Below are 18,869 nucleotides of genomic sequence, written 5' to 3'. Positions count from 1 at the left end.
TGCTCCCTAAAATAAACAACTTTTAGGGATCCCCAGGCACTCAGAATGTCTCAGAATCCCATCTAGTATCACTGGCATATGTCATGAAATTTGTTGTTTTGTGGCTATTGCAATGCATAATAAAAACCATAAATTACAAAAAATATATATATTCAAAATTAATTTAAATAAGTGGTGCAAACAGAGAGGAGAAAAGTGCTGAGACAGTATTCATAAGTCCATTGTCCATTGAGAAATTTGATGCTGGAGGAGAAGAAACAGTTCCTGAAACATTGAGTGTTTGTCTTCAGATTCCTGTACCACTACCTTGATAGTCGCAATGAGAAGAGGGCATGTCCTGGGTGATGGGGGCCTTTATTAATGGATGCCATCCTTTTGTGGCATTGCCTTTTGAAAGTGTCCCGGATGCTGAGGAGGCTAGTATCGATGATGGAGGGGCTGAGTTCACAACTTTCTGATCCTGTACAGTGGCCCCTCCATACCAGGCGGTGATGCAACCAGTTAGAATGTTCTGCATTGTACACCTCTGGAAATTTGCGAGCGTCTTTGGTGACGTACCGAGTCTCCTCAAACACCAAATGAAATATTGCCACTCTCTTGCCTTCTTTGCAATTGCATCCTTAGAGGTGTTGACACACAGGAACTTGAAACTGCTTACCCTTTCCACTTCTGATCCCTCAATGAGGACTGCTGTGTGTTCCCTCAACTTCCCCCTTCTTGAAGTCAGTAGTCAATTCCTTGGTCGGTCTTGTATTGAGTTGCAAGATTGTTGCTGCTACACCACTCAACCAGCTGATCTATCTCACTCCTTTCTTTCTTTTTCAATCTTTTTATTATTATTATTAATATCAACAAAATAAAATTGATACATAGATAATGGGATTACAAACATACACATTTCAACTGAACATGAAAGAATACATAAGCAATGATTACAGTATAAATGAGTATTCCCAAATCATGGACAATACAATATACAAATAAACAAGGCAAACCTAGGTATATCATAATATATATTTTAAAAAAACAGAAAAAAGAAAAAAAAATTATGCCAAAAAACCTAATCTAATAACTAATAAGGAAAAAAAACAAAAAAAGAAAAAAGAGAAAAAGAAAAAAATGGGAAAAAAGGGCTGTTTATAATATCTCACAAAAATACAAAATCATCAGTGTCGTCAACTCCGATCCTCTCAACGTATATAAAACTGGAAAAACAAATAGGCTTGGAACAGGGTCATATTACATCATATGAAAATATTGAATAAATGGTCTCCATATCTTTTCAAATTTAATAGAAGTATCAAATACAACACTTCTAATTTTATCTCACTCCTGTATGCTACCTCATCACCATTTGACATTCTGCCAACAATAGTTGGCCCGTCAGCAAACTTATAGATGGTGTTTGAGCTCAGCCTAGCCAGAAAATCGTGGGTATAGAGATGGTGGAACAGTGGGCTAAGTGTACATCCTTGAGGTGCACCAGTGTTGGTTGTTAGCCAAGAGGAGATGTTATAAATGATCTGCACAGACTATGGTCTCCTGCTGAGGAAGTCAAGGATACAGCAGCAGAAGGAGACACAGAGACCAAGGTTTAGGAGATTGTTGATGACAACTGAGGGTGTGATTGTGTTGAATACTGAGCTGTCGTCAATAAACAGCAGACTGATGTAGGTATTACTGTTGTCCGGGTGATCCAAGGCCCTTGTAGTATAATGTTCCGAGATTATAGGAAAGCATGTGCAGTTTTTTAATGATAAATATATTATCCTTATGCAAGACAAAATAATTGCATTGTTCAAAATGGTGATAGTATTTTTTTTATGGTGTCCATATTGATAAAGTATCTGCAGGGGTGGGATTTGAAACAGTGTCTCTGGTATGGTGGTCTGTCTTAACTAATTGATAGAAGGAAATAATTTTTTTGGGTTATCAGATGGTATGTATAGCAATAGGCAGACCTTACAGGATATATTTACTTTGAGTAAAATGCAGATTCAGAAAATTCCATAAATGCACATATCCTGTGCAGATTTGGTGTTTTAGACAGTGTCTGTGGTTGAAAATGAAAATTACTCGGGGTATACAATGGTAACATGTTGAGCTGTTAGTGGAGAGGATATTTGCAGTTGCATGGTGCCAAGTGACAAAATGGTACGAATATTTAAGAAACCTGAATATTGCTGGTACAGAAACAAAGTACAATCCCAATGAAACACAAATATGGAATTTAAAGATTATGCGCTGCCAAAATTCAAGTTATTGAGGGAATAATCTTGCAATAATATAAACCATGTCTATGTGAAAGGATATTTTCAATTTTTGTTTTATTTTAATTTATTTAGGTACGGTTATCATATTTCAAAAGCTTCATACTTCATATGCCATGAACCTAAGAGTATTCAAAGGATGTTCGAAAATTTACGAAATTTTAATGGAAGTAATGAGTACCCCAAGACCTGTGGGAAGTTTGAAATTTCAGGCATTCGAGATTTAACCACCGGCTATGACAGCAGCCAGCCAGACAAAAAGGCTGTAAGTAAAACGATTTAAATTTATCTCCAGTTGTTTTAAGTTGCTCAGGAGAAACGTCTATTTTATAAAATGTTTACATCAGTTTTAAATTTCATGTGATTACCACAAATAGCTAATGAATTTTAATTAGCAAAACTTGTACGTTTTAAAATTAGCACTAGCTTTGTAGATTTGAGCCAATTGTAATGGCAATTTGATTATCAGGGGTGTTAATGGTTTATGAACAGTAAGTGGCTTTCAAACTCCAAAATAATACAGAAATTAATACATATCCATAGAAATAATATTTAAGCAGATAATGAGAAAGTTGGAGAGAGTATTCACATGGCCCATCTTAAACATGTATATTTTAAGAATGAAAAATAGAAAACCTTATGCTCTGTAGTTTCTAATATTTAAATTAAAAAGTAACTCACTTCTCTATTCTCTATATTTTAGGTGCTACCAACCAGTAAAAGCAGCCAAATGATCACCTTCACATTTAAGAATGGATGTGTAGCTACCCTGAGGACTAGTGGGACAGAACCTAAAATTAAATATTATTCAGAGTTGTGTGCACCACCTGGAAATTGGTAATGTTTTATTATTTGGAGGTTCTTTACAAGTGACTGCATTGCCAGAAGCGCATGCATATGTTGGAAACTTGTAGAGAAAGACTGAAAATATACAACAGATCTGACAGTTTGCACCTGAAACATTAATTAATCTTGTTATATGTTGACTTTCAAGTCAAGTCAAGTTTATTGTCATTTCAACCATAAACTGCTGGTACAGTACACAGTAAAAACGAAACAACGTTCCTCCAGGACCCTGGTGCTACATGAAACAACACAAAACTACACTAGACTATGTGAGACAGCACAAGGCTACACTAGACTACGTAAAACAACATTAAAACTGTACTAGACTACAAACCTGCACAGGTCTACATAAAGTGCACAAAACAGTGCAGGGCAGTACAATAATTAATAAACAAGACAATAGGCACAGTAGAGGACAAATACAATATAATAAATGATGTGGATGTCAGTCTAGACTCTGGGTATTAAGGAGTCTGATGGCTTGGGGGAAGAAACTGTTGCACAGTCTGGTCGTGAGAAACCAAATGCTTCGGTACATTTTGCCAGATGGCAGGAGGGAGAAGAGTTTGTGTGAGGGCTGCATGGGGTCCTTCACAATACTGTTAGCTTTGTGGGTGCAGAGTGTGGTGTAAATGTCTGTAATGACGGGAAGAGAGACCCTGGTGATCTTCTCAGCTGACCTCACTATCCACTGCAGGGTCTTGCGATCTGAGACGGTGCAATTCCCCAACCAGGCAGTGATGCAGCTGCTCAGGATGCTCTCGATACATCCTCTGTAGAATGTGGTGAGGATGGGGGGTGGGAGATGGGCTTTTCTCAGCCTTCGCAGACTTTAATCTTTCTCTGCTTTTTTCCATCTTTATGCAGCATTGTTAATGAATTTCCTGTCTCTCCCTGACAAAGCTTACATTTATTTTCATATTTGCTAACTTTTAAGATGTCTGAAATGCAGTATATGATATTGGTACATCAACACTCTCACAAGGGCCTATAAACTATGCAGAATATAATTCTGTAAATATTCAGAGTGATTAGTGTTTATGAGAGATTTCTTCATAAATTGTTCGACTAAAATTTAGGAATAACTATCCCAAGGGAACTAAATATGTAAATGTTTATGCAATGATGTGGTACTTTTCCCTTCAAACAACACACACAAAATGCTGGAGGAACTCAGCAGGCCAAGCGGTATCTTTGGAAAAGAGTACAGTTAGTATTTTGAGCCAAGACCCTTCATCAGGGTCTTTTCCCTTTCCTCTTTTCTACCATCTTTAAGCCTGTTGAATCAGATGTTTTACTGACTAATACATGTGATGTAATCATAACTTGGGATAGGTATAAAGGTTCCCAAAAAAACCCTTCAATTTCTAAATCAGTCTTGCTGCTGATCTTGAGTCTAATTAGTGGAGGAAAATAGAACAACTTCAACTGCCTACCAGTTATTCTTATGAACGTGAGTAAAGCATCTTGTTGGAATGACATTGGCATTCTGCAGAAGTTACTTGGGAACAAACAACTCTTAAGAGAAATACTTAATCCTTTTCCATGGCCCCAGCATGGAATGTTTGTAATGGTTTGGGGTTTAAAGTCGAATGTTTATGGCAGTCTATAAGCCTTGTTCAATGTTATTGAACTCTGGTAAGAAGATGTGCATTTGTAATCACAAACTAAATCAGGTAGCACATTTGAGAATACTTACCACATAACGTAGAAAATGTGATTGTTAATTTGAGTACAGCAAGCTCTCTCAACCAGCAATGCATTGCTAACCAGATAATCTGTTAGGGCTTTTGTGTTAGTTGAGAGTAGATCTTGACCAAAACACTAGGTGTAAGTAACCTGTTATTAAAAAATAATGCAGCAGGTATGATGCCCATCTGATATTTGACACCTCATTAGAACACTGGCACCTCTGACAATGCAGCATCACCAAATACAGCGCATCTGTGAAGTAGCACTTACAATCAAAATCATCTGATTTACAATCGAGAATCCTTCCCACTGAGACACGGTTGAGCACTCGTCAGGTTGCACCTACTAAGGCATCGGAGAGCAAGTACCACCACTGCAGAGTTTTTAAGTTGTATATTAACCAGGACCGTGTATCATTCTGTAATTCAGTCCTCTTGTGCAGATGTTCTGTTGTGCTGAGCCTTGGGTTTGAAATCAAGAGAGCTATTTGGAAATTCAAATATTTTTTCTGTTTTAGGATTGGCTAAAATGGATAGCCAATAATAACACCCAAATTGGGTGTTGATTTAAAATATATATATGTATTTCTACTTTGTAAAGAGTTTCAAGAAGATTTGACACCACATTGAAATATTGATTCATTTATTTTTTTGTTAATGAAAGCAGTATCATAGTAATGGCAGTAAAAGCTGTACATCAAAAAAGAAACATAGCTCAATTTGAGCTTGTGGATTTCTTATTTCCTCATTTTGGTAGATGATGTCACTGCTTGGCAAGGAACGTTTCGTTGATTTGTTCTGAGCAACTTGCCTTTGGCTGCTTATCAATGCCAGCCATTTGTCTTGATTTGTATTAAATAAATGACTTTAACTGGGCATAACAAAATGTAAAAAATCTGATCATGGAGAATATGATCATGATAAAATATGTACGCTTTGCAGTTTCTAATGTGAGTTCTAATGCCTTCTGAGCAGGAACAGAACATCTTGAGTAGAAAGGGAACAACGAGATCTTGTGGTCAATGTGGAAATTAATGACACTGAGAGGAAAAGGTTGAAGGCTCTACTGTCACTGTTTCAGAAGGAAGGAAGTTGAGCACTAACTCTGAGGGTGAAGAACACTGGAATAATAGTAAAAGCATTTTAATATTCAGCTGTAGAATTATTGCAGGAGGAGGAACCTCAAATTCCTGAGTCAGACAACAACTCCTATCCTTGTGGAATGTAACTGGAATCATGGATTTAAATTAATGTAGCAGGAGATCAAGAGCCAGATTGTTACCTGAGAGAGCCAATAACAGGTTATGTTGTGACCTGTGTGCGTGTGAGATTTGTAACATTGTACTTCTAATTCTGAAAATTTGACCACTTTGCAGTTGTGTGTTTAACTTTTTAAAACAAAAGTAAGTCTGCTCCCCACCTAAACTCAATATTCCTTTCTTTGTATCAACTATTCACATTGTCAGCCCTTATTCCTAAATATATTAGGGACTAAATTATCAGAATTCTTTAAATTTTGAAAGAATGCATTTATGCTTTTATCATTATCTTTTGTTCTGTTACTGCTTTAACAAATAGTTTGCTTGTTTGAGGTAAAATGTTTCCTTTTGAAATTTATACTTTTCATTATAAAGCTAATCTTTAATCATGATTAAATTTTTTCATTTCTGGGCCACCTTCCATTAGAACATAGAAGAGTACAACATAGGAACAGACCCTTCAGCTTGCAGGGCCTGTGCTGAATATGTTCTCAACCTCCCTGCCTGAACGTGATCCATGTCCGTCCATTTCCTGCATATTCATGACACAATCTCAAAGCCTGTTCAATATTTCCGTCACATCTACTTTCATCACTACTCCTGGCAGTCCATTCCAGGAGCTTTCCCAAGGGATCTCATTATTTTCCCTATAATTGGTGCTAAATTGTCTACATTTACCTGGACAAGTTCAGTTTTGGGCAAAGTCCATGATGGCACATTCAGTCAAATGCTACCTTGATAACAAGCATTCAGTCTTCTCATCTCTGGAATTTAGAAATTTTTAGTCTATTTTTGGACCAAGGCCATGATGAATTCTGCAATCAAATTGTTCTGGTGTAACCCACACAGGGTTATAACCCACACTGTGCAATAATTGGTAATTAAGTGCCCTTTTTTTTGTTCTGTTGGTGACACCTTCATCACTTTGCTGATATAGACTGTAATACAACTCCATTAATCCGAGACATTCGGGACTTTCGTGTGAGACCTGCAGATTTTCCAAAATGGTAAATGTTATTCATGCTTTCTTTTTTTTAAAAAACACAATAACACAGAACAATAAATCTTCCAGTGAATCCAATAAGAGGGAGAACTGTTGCACAGTCTTGAGCTGCTGGATCTGTTCCAAGACTAGTACACTTAGTATGATCACAATGCAACAAATGAGGTGGAGCATGATCCTACTGTGAATATTGACTCAATAAGGAATAAGGGTTGGTTATCTGTATGAATGGAGAGTTGTACTTGTCACAGGTAGATTGAGAGACAAAATTGTAGGTTTATCCCTCAATTGGAATGAGTGGAATAAGTAAATTTTATGGGGAAGTTGGTCCAAGTATCTGATAAGTAAGTGATGTGGGGTATGATGGAGTTAGAGTAAGAAAAATGGGAATGGAGCATAAGCACAGGTATAGAATGGGTGGATCTACTTTGTACAATGCAATCTATTCTCAACTGGTAATTAAAAGTAACTGTTTATTTAAATTGAAGCTGTCCATTTATAGAACATGTTCTTATGCTCATATTTTTCCCCTAGTGACCCAGAGAAGTTGAAGGAGGAGCTCAATGACTTGGTCAATGCATTGGTGGAACATTTCTTCCAGCCAGAGAAAAACGGCTTCACATCTCAGTCCAACTGAAATTATCTCAAAAATACTCTTGTCACTGTCAGTCTTAACAGCAGACTATGTTAACTGTATTTGCTGTGCTTTAAGTTCAAGTGGTTTACTATTTTAAAATGTGCTCTGTTGCTCACATCCTGGGGAGAATGAATACCTCCCTTTTGTACAGTGGTGAAGTGTAGGGGTTGATCTCCCTTCACAGCTGGATGTTTCATAGGTTTCTCTCCTTAAAATGGTAAGAAATTTGGTTTAATATACTCCTTTGTCTACGTTCAAGGCCCTATAATGAATATTTATTCATGGTTTCAAATCAACAAGGACTGCAAAATTTAATAAGGACTAGCTTTTCAGTTGCTCAGAGCTTATGCAGCTCTCAACCTGGGGGAGTAGATGAGGGGGGGAGGCAAAAAGCTACCACATAGCAGTATAATCAAATCAAATCTCAGATGTGAACAGCTTCCTGAATAGAGCTTTTTTTTGTTTCAAACTTTTGAGCTTGACTAACTTTTTCATATCCTAACTTTTGAGATTTTAATTTTTACATTACATTTTCACTAATAATTCAGTGTATTATTGATTTCAGGCAAATATGAGAAATGATGTCACCAAACTTTATAGTAACTTCTTTTTGCCCCTTTAATGCATTTTAGTAATGTGAGAATACCTACCCAAAGCTTAATGCATTTTGTTATTCTGTGTTCTATGGATTAACATGATTTGTATTTTGTAGGAATATACAGTCGAAACATCTTAACATTTTGGAAACATTATGACAAGCCTTACAGTATTTGCAGAGAAACTGGGAACATTTATTTTGTTACTGAAGACATTTCCATTGATGGGTTATCTGTCAATTGTGTGTATATGGTCTGTTTAGATAAAAGCAGCAGCATTTGCTGTAAATTATTTTGTAAAGATTGACAATGGCAAGTGATTTTGGTTCATCAGACTTCGGAAACTGGGAAAACAATTTAGCAACTATAAGCTTTCAACAAAAACTTTTGGAATGTCAAGCAATTAAATGGTTTAAATGTTATAACATAATTTAGGTTGAAATGTTCGTTACTATTGTGATTTGTAAAGTTACCTACTGTAAGGTTTTAAGGCACTAATTAAATAGATTGATTTAAGTGCAGTATGTATTTAACTGCAGCTTAATCTAGAGGATTAATACACAATGTTCAAAATGCAACCAGGAACTTTGGTGTTTAAAATTCAAAATGCTTAATTGTATATGGTATTTCTGAAAAATATTCTTTGCCTGAATTACTGAAACACCATTTGCCTTAAAGTGGCCCTTTTGTCACCTTCCAGTTGAGTTTCACTCCTTGCTATGCTGATTATTAAGACAGGTAATGTCAGAACAATTCACACTGGGTGCTTTCACTTATAAGTTGCTGCTTCAGCTCTACACTTAAACAGAAGTTGTGGCAGAATGAGTAACAAAATAAAAAAATTCTTATTACCCTAACTATAGAATTTATTTTGCATATTAATATTTTGTTTTACAGATGTACTCTTTATTACCTGCAATTTTTAACATTACTTAACCAACAAGTTGTCCTGTTAATTTCATTACATGTGATAATTAACTTCAGATTTTAAAAGGGCAATGTTGACACATAATTAACATCCAGGTAAATGTGGGATTATACATTAAGCAGCTCAGATGCACTGCGATCTTTTGCTTTGATTATAGCATATAACACATACAGTATGTTACAATTCTAAAGATGCTGGATATTGCAGATTGTTCTTCCAAAATGTCATATTTGCAGTATTAAAAAATGCAAATGTTACTTGAGTTAAATTCTTTATTTTCGTTATGAACATAAAATCTACTGATCTACTGTTGTTGAAAATAACTTGTTATAAAGGTTGCGCAGGGGGTGGATTTTTGCAATATCCTGTTAGGGAGTGCAGAGGGGAGTGCTATTCTGACATGCATAGTGTGACTCTGTGATAAGCATTGAATCTCAAAATATTTTGGCTTCACTTACATCCACAAAGAGGGGCCAGTAGGATGTATAGCTTCAGACAGCAGAGCTACTTTAGGGCAGATTCAGGCTAGATTATGAGATCCCATTTCAGATGGGAACAATGGGCATGGATATTTATAGCCCCACAATTAAAGAGGGAAGCATCAGCCATAATAATTGATTCACTGCTAGGCTCTCAGTGAAGGCTCAGGAAGGAATGGGCCCTTTAGCTAACGCTGAAGTAGACTGCAATACAGGTCAGTTCTTGATTTTGCATAGATGTCAGTCAGGCGATGTCCATCAATGTGGTCTCTGTTGGAATAGCTAAATGCAGATTATGTGATCTCTTTGTGAATAGCAGTTTCATTCCTGAGGGTAACCCGAAGTGTCAGTCACATTAATTCCCCATCCCAGTCCCACATAGAGCCTCATCATTCTTTTTGTTTTGTGAATTTCTGTAATGAATATTGACTCTCAGCGATTTATCCTGTGTGTGTCAGGTTGGGAGGGAGAGAAGAGCCTTGTCAGTTGCACTGGAGATGAAGGTACAGAGCAAATGAGAGCTGATGAGTGTTTGAAGCAAAGTAAGCACTGTGTGGCAGATGGGGTGAGTCAGTGCCTGTGTCAGTAAGTCCACAGTTCTCCAAAGCACTGTTAATTGAATCTTGGTTCATTAAATTGAGCATGGTGAGATTACTTGGGGTGACAGACTTTTTTACAATGGTACAAGCCAGTGTCTTAATGGAAATAGTGTTCCTAGCTGTAAAAGAGTTTTTAAAGTAACTATTGCAAAAAGGGAAATATAATTGGTCGTGAATATTGGAGAGAAGAGTTCCCAAGATCTTTGCTTTTGTAGGAAGTGCTGGCCATAGATACATAAGATATATCTCTACAGTCTGCAGAAGTACTTATGTCAACACCTGCATGGTGATCTGTCAAGCTAAAGAATTCTGCATCCCTTCATTTTACTGAAGCTCAGTTTGTGGGTGCAATCAGAGGAGTTTTGTTGGAGTAGATATGTTGTGGATCACTTTGTCCAACACCTTCGTTTCATTTGCCATAAGTGTGAGGATCTCCTGGTGGCTAACCATTTCAATTCCACTTCACATTCCCACAGAATTCCTCCTCCTCTCTGTTCTAAATGGACATCTCTATTCTGAGGCTGTACCCTCTGGTCCTCAAGTTACCCACTATACAAAACATCCTTACCACATCCACTATCTAAGCCTTTCCATATTCAAGAGGTTTCAATGGAGATCCCTCTTCTCTCTCTTGCCCTTCCCCCATTCTTCTAAAGACCCAGAGCCATCCAATGCTTCCCATATGTTAGCCCTTCCTGAGATCATTCTTCTGAACCTCCCTTGGACCCTCCCCAATGGCAGCACTTCTTTTCTTAAATAAGGGACCCAAAGCTGCTCCCAATACTCCCAAGTGCAGTCTAACCAATGCTTTATAAATCCTCAAGATTGCATCCTTGCTCTTGTATTCTAGTCCTCTCAAGATAAATGCTAACATTGCACTAGATCTGCTAGTTAACCTTTAAAGAATCCTGCTTGAGGGCTGCCAAGTCCCTTTGGAACTGAATTCTGAATTTTCTCCCCATTTAGAAAATAGTCCATGTCTTTATTTCTTCTAACAAAGTGCATGACAATACACTTCCCTACACAGTATCCCATCTGTCACTTTTTTGCCTATTCTCCCAATCTGTCTAAGCATTTACGCTGACTTCCTGCTTCTTCAACCCTACCTGCCGTTCCTGTATTGTCCACAAAGCCATTGATTTGGTCATCAAAATCATTAACATACAACCTGAAATGAAGTTGTCCCAACATCGTCCCCTGCAGAACACCACTAGTCAACAAGAAAAAAACCTTATTTTTACTCTTTGCCTCTTGCCAGTCAGTCAATCTTCTATCCATGCTAATAATATTCCTGTAATACCATGGGCTCTTACTTTAAGCAGCCTCGTGTGCAAAAGCCTTCTGAAAATCCAAGTATATAACATCCACTGACTTTCCTTTCTCTATCTTGTTCTTTTCTCAAAGAATTCCAACAGATTCGTCGGGCGAGATTTCCCTTAAGGAAATTGTGCTGACTTTGAAAGCATATGCCTCGAAGTACCCTGAAACCTCATCCATAATAATGGACCAACATTTTCTCAAACACAGAAGTCAGGCAGGCTAACTGGTCTGCAATTCTACCTCCCTTAAAGCGTGGAGTGACATTTACAACTTCCAGTCCTCTGGAACCATCCCAGGATCTAGCAATACTTAAAAGATCATTATCAATACCTCCACAACCTTTTCACCTACTTTTTTCAGAATTCTGGGGTGCAGTCCACTTGGCCCAGAAAACCTATTAGCTCCTCAGGCACCTTCTGACTATTGAAACTACTTTCAGACAGATGTTATATAATCTGATATACAGTAAAGGAATAAAATGCTGGAAACACCCAGCAAGCCAGGCATTGGTGGAAGGAGAAACAAGAGTTAACGGTCTCCTCGTTACGTGTGTTTCTCTTTCCACAGATGCTTCCTGGGCAGCTTAGTATCGCTAGCTTCTGTTGTACAGAAAAAAAATTATTGATGGGTTAAATCACCCCCAGCAGCTAAGCCACTAAAGAACATACAACTCCACGCGTAAACCTATTTGCGAGAGTGTGGTGACGCTTCCGCGGCAGTTTGCCTTGGTCCATTTGCAAGGTGAGCCGCACCACAATGTGGGCGGATGTCGAGCGGAGGCTCGTTTGGATCCTCCGGTTGCCTCTGCAGTCTCAGTGAGATCGGGCTGGCTGCAGAGCCCCATGCAGTGCCCGTGCTGCGCCGGAGGATTGCTGGCGTCCCGCTGAGCTGGCAGCGCCGCTGCAGAAAGAGGAATGAACAGGGAGAGGACGGTGCGCGGTCAGAGACTTGGCGACCCGGCGACCGGGGCCACCGGCAAGGCGCGGCGTTTTAGCCTGCAGCTGGTGGGCTCAGTAAGCGTGCACAAGCTCACTGCCGTGCCGGTACTGCCCTGGGTATTGGCCGAGGTACGGCGAAGCAGTGCCCGTGGCTCCGGCAGTCGCAGGGTAAGCTTGCAGGTGTGTCCCGGCTGGGTGCGCTGCGTGGAGCACGGTTCGGCCAAGACCGTGTTCCAGCACCGGGTGCAGCAAGTCCGCAGGCTGCTGCAGTCCCGCACCGAGCCCAGTTACTTCGCTTACCTGAGCAGCAACAGGACCACAGACCGCAGCGTTTGCTTTGTCTTCAGGGCATCTGATCACACACTGGTAAGCTTTTTGCTCCGTTTTATTGCCTACTTACTTCCGATGCGGAAACATATACATACATCTTGCAATGTAAGATAAACACTAACTTCTAATTGTGTGTCAACCCTGTAATTTTATTTTAGTAGTAGAAGTTCCGCGTTTTAAAAAAAAAGCAAAATTTCAGCAACTTTATGTTTTTAGTTAGCTTGGTGAAGTCTCTTTTATCATGGTGTGGTTCCCGTTAACGCAGACATCCGACTATGATGTTTCCATTGAAGGTCATGTAATATTGCAGAGGGACTAAACACTTCAGTGTTTGGAGTTGTCCTACTTTGTTTTTTGGTGGTGGAGAGACGCTTTGAGTGGCCGAGGTTGTCGACAATATTCCATTTCTCTAAAATTCACCTACAAGCACTTGTGTTTGTGGCCGTTATAGATAAAAACTGCATTGCAGGAAGTGCTTTTCTGTAGTGCCTTTACTTTCAAATTGGTTAAAGTTGCACAAAGTTAAAAAAAAATCAGAGAGAACGCGATTTTCTTAACTTGTCAAGTACAGGCGGTATGGATTTCAGTGTGCGAAGTATAATGCAGCGAACTTGTTTGATTTTTTTTGTTAGAAAGATGATTTGTCAGACATTGAAGATGGATCGGCATAGTGATCTTCTGACACGTTTGCACGTTTGTTCTGACACCGTTGCACGATTCCATAAGAAATCTGAGGGACAAAAATTCTGTCGTATATCTGTTTAACTGAGTGACGAAATTAATGGTTAGTTATCGGTTACTTTGCGTTTGTAGCTGCACGGAGGGAAGGTGCCGAGGGGCTTCTGAGGATTAGAGCTGCCATGAACTATGGCGCGAAATGCTGTTAACTTAGTGGATCGGATTTCATTGTATACTATCCGTCTACTTTTTTAAAAATCTTGCAAATAAACCTGCTGCCAGATTGTTCAACGTTCGTCTAATGCCTCATGGTTGTTATAACTAGGTCAGCAGATCATTAAAGAGAAGTTCCATCAGCCTATTCTAGTTCGCAGTTCAGAAAAAAAACCAATCCTATTGTGTCCCGTCGTTGCTTGTTAAATAATTCTAGACTTTCTGATTGGCTATTGTAAATGGACATCCAAGCCATATCCTGTGTGAAACATTTTCTGAAAGCAGATCTGATCTTGCCTTTAACTGATTAGAAAGTCATAGTGCCTTATAGCACAGAATTAAACCCTTCAACACACCCTGACTGTGCAGGCCATGAAGCACTTTTCCATACTAATCCCAGCACCTGGATCTGAGCCCTCTGTACTATAACACCTCATTTATATTTGCCCGCCCCTTTATTACCATTGTTATCTGATTTATTTTTGATAATCCTTTTTTCTTTTCATTTCACTATCTCTCCATATTGTCACTTCCCAGTTGTGTTTTGTTTTCAATCAGCAAACCTTAAGTGGAGAAGTTGTCATCTGTTCATCAGCACTGAAGGGATGCAAGAGTGCTGTTGCCAGCCACTGAAAATGTTACTGTAAGTGAAGTAATTTGAATAGTTCCACCCTAAGGCCAATTAGCAGACAAGATATTTGAGGATCTTTGGTAGGCATGCAGTTGATTAAAATCAGTTCTTCAGCTATGGTGGGAGGTGTTCATGTGTAAAAGAAAGCAGCAAGAAATACCTAACTTTCTATTTTTAAACCTTTGCACAAAGTATGGTCTGTTAAGTGTGATGTTTGAACAGTGATGTCTGAAGTGTAACAGATGTGAGATAGAGACAGGACATATATAGACCGGCGGTATGATGCAAGGGGAGTATTTAGAAGTACTAAGGAAGGGTGGAATGCATGCTTTAGTGAATGCCATGAATAGTGATGGAGAGGGAAGCTATAGAAGATGGCCAGTGGGTAAATAACAGGATAAGACAGAGATGTCTGAGTCCTATTCATTTTGGCAGGGTTAGACAGTTTTTTGGATAATACAGGTTTATGAGTTTCCAAGAAACTTTGCAAACATTGACTTTCTGTACTCTGGTTCCTGGATAAACGTCTTTCTTTCTCTCTCTGCTGTTACTGCTGGGAGCATTTTTTTAAAATCTCATCAAAGTAAATGTGAACTATAGGTATAAATTTTACATTTTTAAGTATTTAACCATTTAAAAATGGGACGGTAGCACAGTGTTTTACAGTGCCAGCTGGGAGATCAGGGTTCAATTCCCACTGGCGTCTGTAAGGAATTTGTATGCTCTCCCTGTGACCGCGTGGGTTACCTCTGGTGGCTCCTGTTCCTTCCAACATTCCAAAGATGTACGGATTAGGATTAGTAAATTGTGGGCATACTATATTGGCCCCAGAAGCATGGTGAAACTTGTGGGCTGCCTCCAGCGTTATCCTCGTTGCAAATGATAACTTTTCACTGTATGTTTTAATGTTTCCATGTATATGTATCAAATAAAGTTAACCTTTAACTTCTTTTTAAATTAGTTTGAGACCACGATGAGGGTTAGGAATTGTTGGACCTTCTTACAACTATTTTACAGAAACAATATGTATACAGAAAGGATGAGGTTTTGGGGTATTGGAGGCACATGATAAAACTGGCCAATGTCAGTCAGCATGATTTTCATGAAGGGAAATCTTTCCTGGCAAATCTGTTGGAATTATTTGAGAAAATAACAGACAGGATAGACAAATGAGAGTCAGTGGATGTCATTTACTGGAGTTTCAGAAGGTGCCACACATGACACGTCAAGAGCCCATGAGATTACAGGAAGTTTAATAACATGGATAGAAGATTGGCTGACTGGCAGGAGGCAAAACATTGGGATAAAGGGGGCCTTTTCTGGTTGGCTGCTGGTGACTATTGGTCACTTTTAGGACTGCTTTTTCTGTTGTATGTCAGTGATTTGGTTGGTGGAATTGATGGCTTTTTGGCCAAGTTTGTGGCTGATACAAAGATAGGTGAAGGGGCAAGTAGTGTTAAGGAAGCAGGGGGTCTGCAGATGGGGCAAAGAAATGTCAGATGGAATAAATACAGTGTAGGAAAGTGTATGGTCATGTACCAGAAGGGATAAGGGTATAGCCTATTTTCTAAACGGGGAGAAAATTCAGAAATCAGAGGTGCAAATGGACTTGGGAGTCCTCGTGCAGGATTCATTAAAGGTTAACTTGCAGGTTGAGTCAGTGGTAAGAAAGGCAAATGCAGTGTTACATTCATTTTGAGAGGCCTAGAGAATTTAAGAGAAAGGATGTTACGCTGAGTCTTTATAAGACCTTGGTCCAGAACGCATTTGGAGTATTGTGAACAATTTTGGGCCCCTTATCTAAGAAAAGATGTGCGGGCATTGTAGAGAGTCCAGAGGAAGTTCACGAGAAAGATTCTGGGTATTAAAGGTTTAACATATAATGAGCGCATGATGGCTCAGGGCCTATACATGCTGGGGTTCAGAAGGATGAGGAGGATCTCAATGAAACATATCAAAAATTGAAAAGCCTAGGTAGTGTGAATTTGGAGAGGATGTTTCTGATAGTGGGGAATCTAGGGCCAAAGGGCACAGCCTCAGAATACAAGGATGTCCCTTTAGAACAAAGATGAGGAGGATTTTATTTTTACAGAGGACTGTGAATATGTGGAGGCCAAGTCACTGGGTATATTTAAAGAAGAGGTTGATAGGTTCTTGATTAGTAAGGGCATCAAACATTATGGGAAGAAGGCAGGAGAATGGGTTTGAGCAGGATAATAGATCAGCCATGACTGAATAGTGGAGAAGACGTGATAGGCCAAATGGCCGCGTTCTGCTCCGGTGTCTTATGGTCTTGTGACCTTACGAGTATTAGTCTTCTGACACCAGCAAAGCTGAGATACTTCTGAAATAAAATTGGAATATTTCTGCCGGCTTTCAACTAGTCATTAAGGTTTCCATTACGTAATGGAAAAGCCCAAGTTCTGTAATGGGTCTTGTCACAAGACATCAGACCAAATGTACTTGAGGTTCCTCGGTGATCACTCCAGTGACATGGAATTCCGAACAGTTGCTGCTGGCTGTGACAGGGTTACTGCTGCTTGACCTGAGGTTGCTACACAAACACAGGTCATCTGACATCCTTTGCTGAACGCAGATTATTAGAACGATGTGGCCACATCGTTAAGTATGGTAGACCGTTAAGCCTCCAAACAGCATGTTTTGGTGGCAGCAAAACAGAACTGTTCATTGAGGAATTTTCACTTTCATTTGTCTGTGTCTCTCTTTCTCTGCCGTGTTGCTTTTCAGCTTGATTTGTGCACATATAATATATACAGTTAACACCATTTTGGGTAAAAGAGCATCGACAGGAAAGTAGTTGAGTTTTGTCGATGAAGAAATATTAGATTTGGGATTATTTCAGAGGAAAAAGCTAATAATATTGCCAAATAAAGCAGTTAACCAGAGAACTGGCAACATTTAAATTCAGCAAAGTTAGGTTTATTGTCATATGTACATGTATGCGTAGGTGCAGTGAAAGACAATGAAAAGTCCATTTTAGTGCAAAATAAAGTGATGATCATGTTGCTGTGAAGTAATTAGGGATTTCCAGTTGGTTCACGAGCAAAGAGTACAAAGGAAGTTGTTGTTCTTGAACCTGTTAATGTGGGACTTCAGACAACTGTAGCTCCTGACCAACAGTAGCTGTGAGAGATGGCATGGCTTGGATGGTAGGAATTTTTGATGATGGATGTTGCCTTCTTGATTCCACCGATGGTGACCAAGAAATTGATAATGAAAGGGGAAGTAAGTGCAAGAGTAATCTACCGAAGAACGTAACGACAGACTGAAAGCTCCTTTTTGATATGTATAGAGGATTCAGATTTGTTTATTTGCTATACACCCAATGAAATTCTTGCTCACGTGAAGCTTACAGTAAACAATGTACATGGTAATAATAAATACAGTAAGTGCAAATCAACAATGGGGCAAAGACTAGAGGATGCTATATGCCAGCTTCACCTGTGGTGTCACTTTTAAGGACTTTGAATCCAAGGCCCTTCTGTACAGTCAGATTCAGGTTTATTTATCACATATACATGGAAATGTACAGTAATGTGCATCATTTGTGTTAACAGCCGACACACCTAAGGATGTGCTGGGAGCAGACTACAAAGGTCACCACACATTCCAACACCAACATAGCATGCCCACAATGCTCGTCAGAACAACACAGAACACAAGTCTGCGCCTGTGTCTATTTCTTATGTTTATAAGTTTTCTAAAGTTTATGATGTGCATAAGGTTGGTTGTGTCCCCAGTGCAGAGGATTGTAATTCAGACTGATCTTTGTCTTAAATTTGATTTTCTGTCAGTCACACATTCCAATAAAATTCTGAGTCTGATTTGAACGCATTTTCATAAGATGTCTTCAAGCTTTTCCTCAAACAATACTGGAAGTGGAGACTTTCATAAAATATGTAACATGCAATATTTGAATTTTTGTATTATTTCAATTAATTGAAGAGATAAAAGGAGATGTTTTTCTGAAGATAATTTTTAGGAATTCTGTTTATTAATTTCTGTTGTTTTTTTCCTGACTGATTATTCAGGATTGTTTATTTTTGAGTTGCTTCTGACCAGCTAGTTCCAAGTTACAGTCCTGCCTTAGATTTTGTTTGCTGTGTTTGATGGTAAGTGCATTCCTGAAGCTGAAGCCAGAATTGAATTGAGTTCCTAGGCCTGAATAGAGTTGGAAACCCCAAAGTCTGGCTGCAAGTTGAGTTTCCTTGACAAATATTGCCTGCCCTCCAGAATGCCCTAGAGGTACTTTGTTTCATTTCACTGCTTGCATGTGTATTATGCTGTATGTATGCCCAGTCCAATCAGTGGAAAATACTAACTGAATGGATAGGCTGCAGTCTGCACCCTGATGATTTTATTTCCCAGTTGTGAAACGAGGTAAAAATTACTGGAGTCACTTAGCAGACTGAGCAATAAATGTCAGGGAA

General features: G+C 39.0%; 2 protein-coding genes across 5 annotated transcripts in view; both read left to right on the top strand.

Moving 5' to 3' along the window:
- pgm2 (phosphoglucomutase 2) overlaps positions 1–9,487 on the top strand; it is a 66,398-nt gene extending 56,911 nt beyond the window's left edge. The window contains exons 12-14 of the mRNA XM_073064852.1: positions 2,346–2,535; positions 2,974–3,107; positions 7,604–9,487. Coding sequence (XP_072920953.1) covers positions 2,346–2,535; positions 2,974–3,107; positions 7,604–7,706 — 427 coding nt within the window. The 3' untranslated portion in view covers positions 7,707–9,487. The remainder of the gene's footprint in view (positions 1–2,345; positions 2,536–2,973; positions 3,108–7,603) is intronic.
- Positions 9,488–12,243: 2,756 nt separating this feature from the next.
- The window catches only part of LOC140737958 (TBC1 domain family member 1-like), a 245,980-nt gene continuing 239,354 nt past the window's right edge, over positions 12,244–18,869 (top strand). For 2 of the 4 annotated variants that reach the window (XM_073064847.1, XM_073064845.1), the window contains exon 1: positions 12,244–12,932. In XM_073064847.1, the coding sequence (XP_072920948.1) occupies positions 12,543–12,932 (390 nt within the window). In that variant the 5' untranslated portion in view covers positions 12,244–12,542. The remainder of the gene's footprint in view (positions 12,933–18,869) is intronic. The other 2 variants (XM_073064848.1, XM_073064846.1) reach the window with 1 other exon arrangement.

This window comes from Hemitrygon akajei, chromosome 13 (assembly GCF_048418815.1).
Source record: "Hemitrygon akajei chromosome 13, sHemAka1.3, whole genome shotgun sequence".
Taxonomy (NCBI): Eukaryota; Metazoa; Chordata; class Chondrichthyes; order Myliobatiformes; family Dasyatidae; genus Hemitrygon; species Hemitrygon akajei.
The sequence above is the reverse complement of the archived record's forward strand: the minus strand, read 5'-3'. Positions and strand labels throughout refer to the sequence as shown.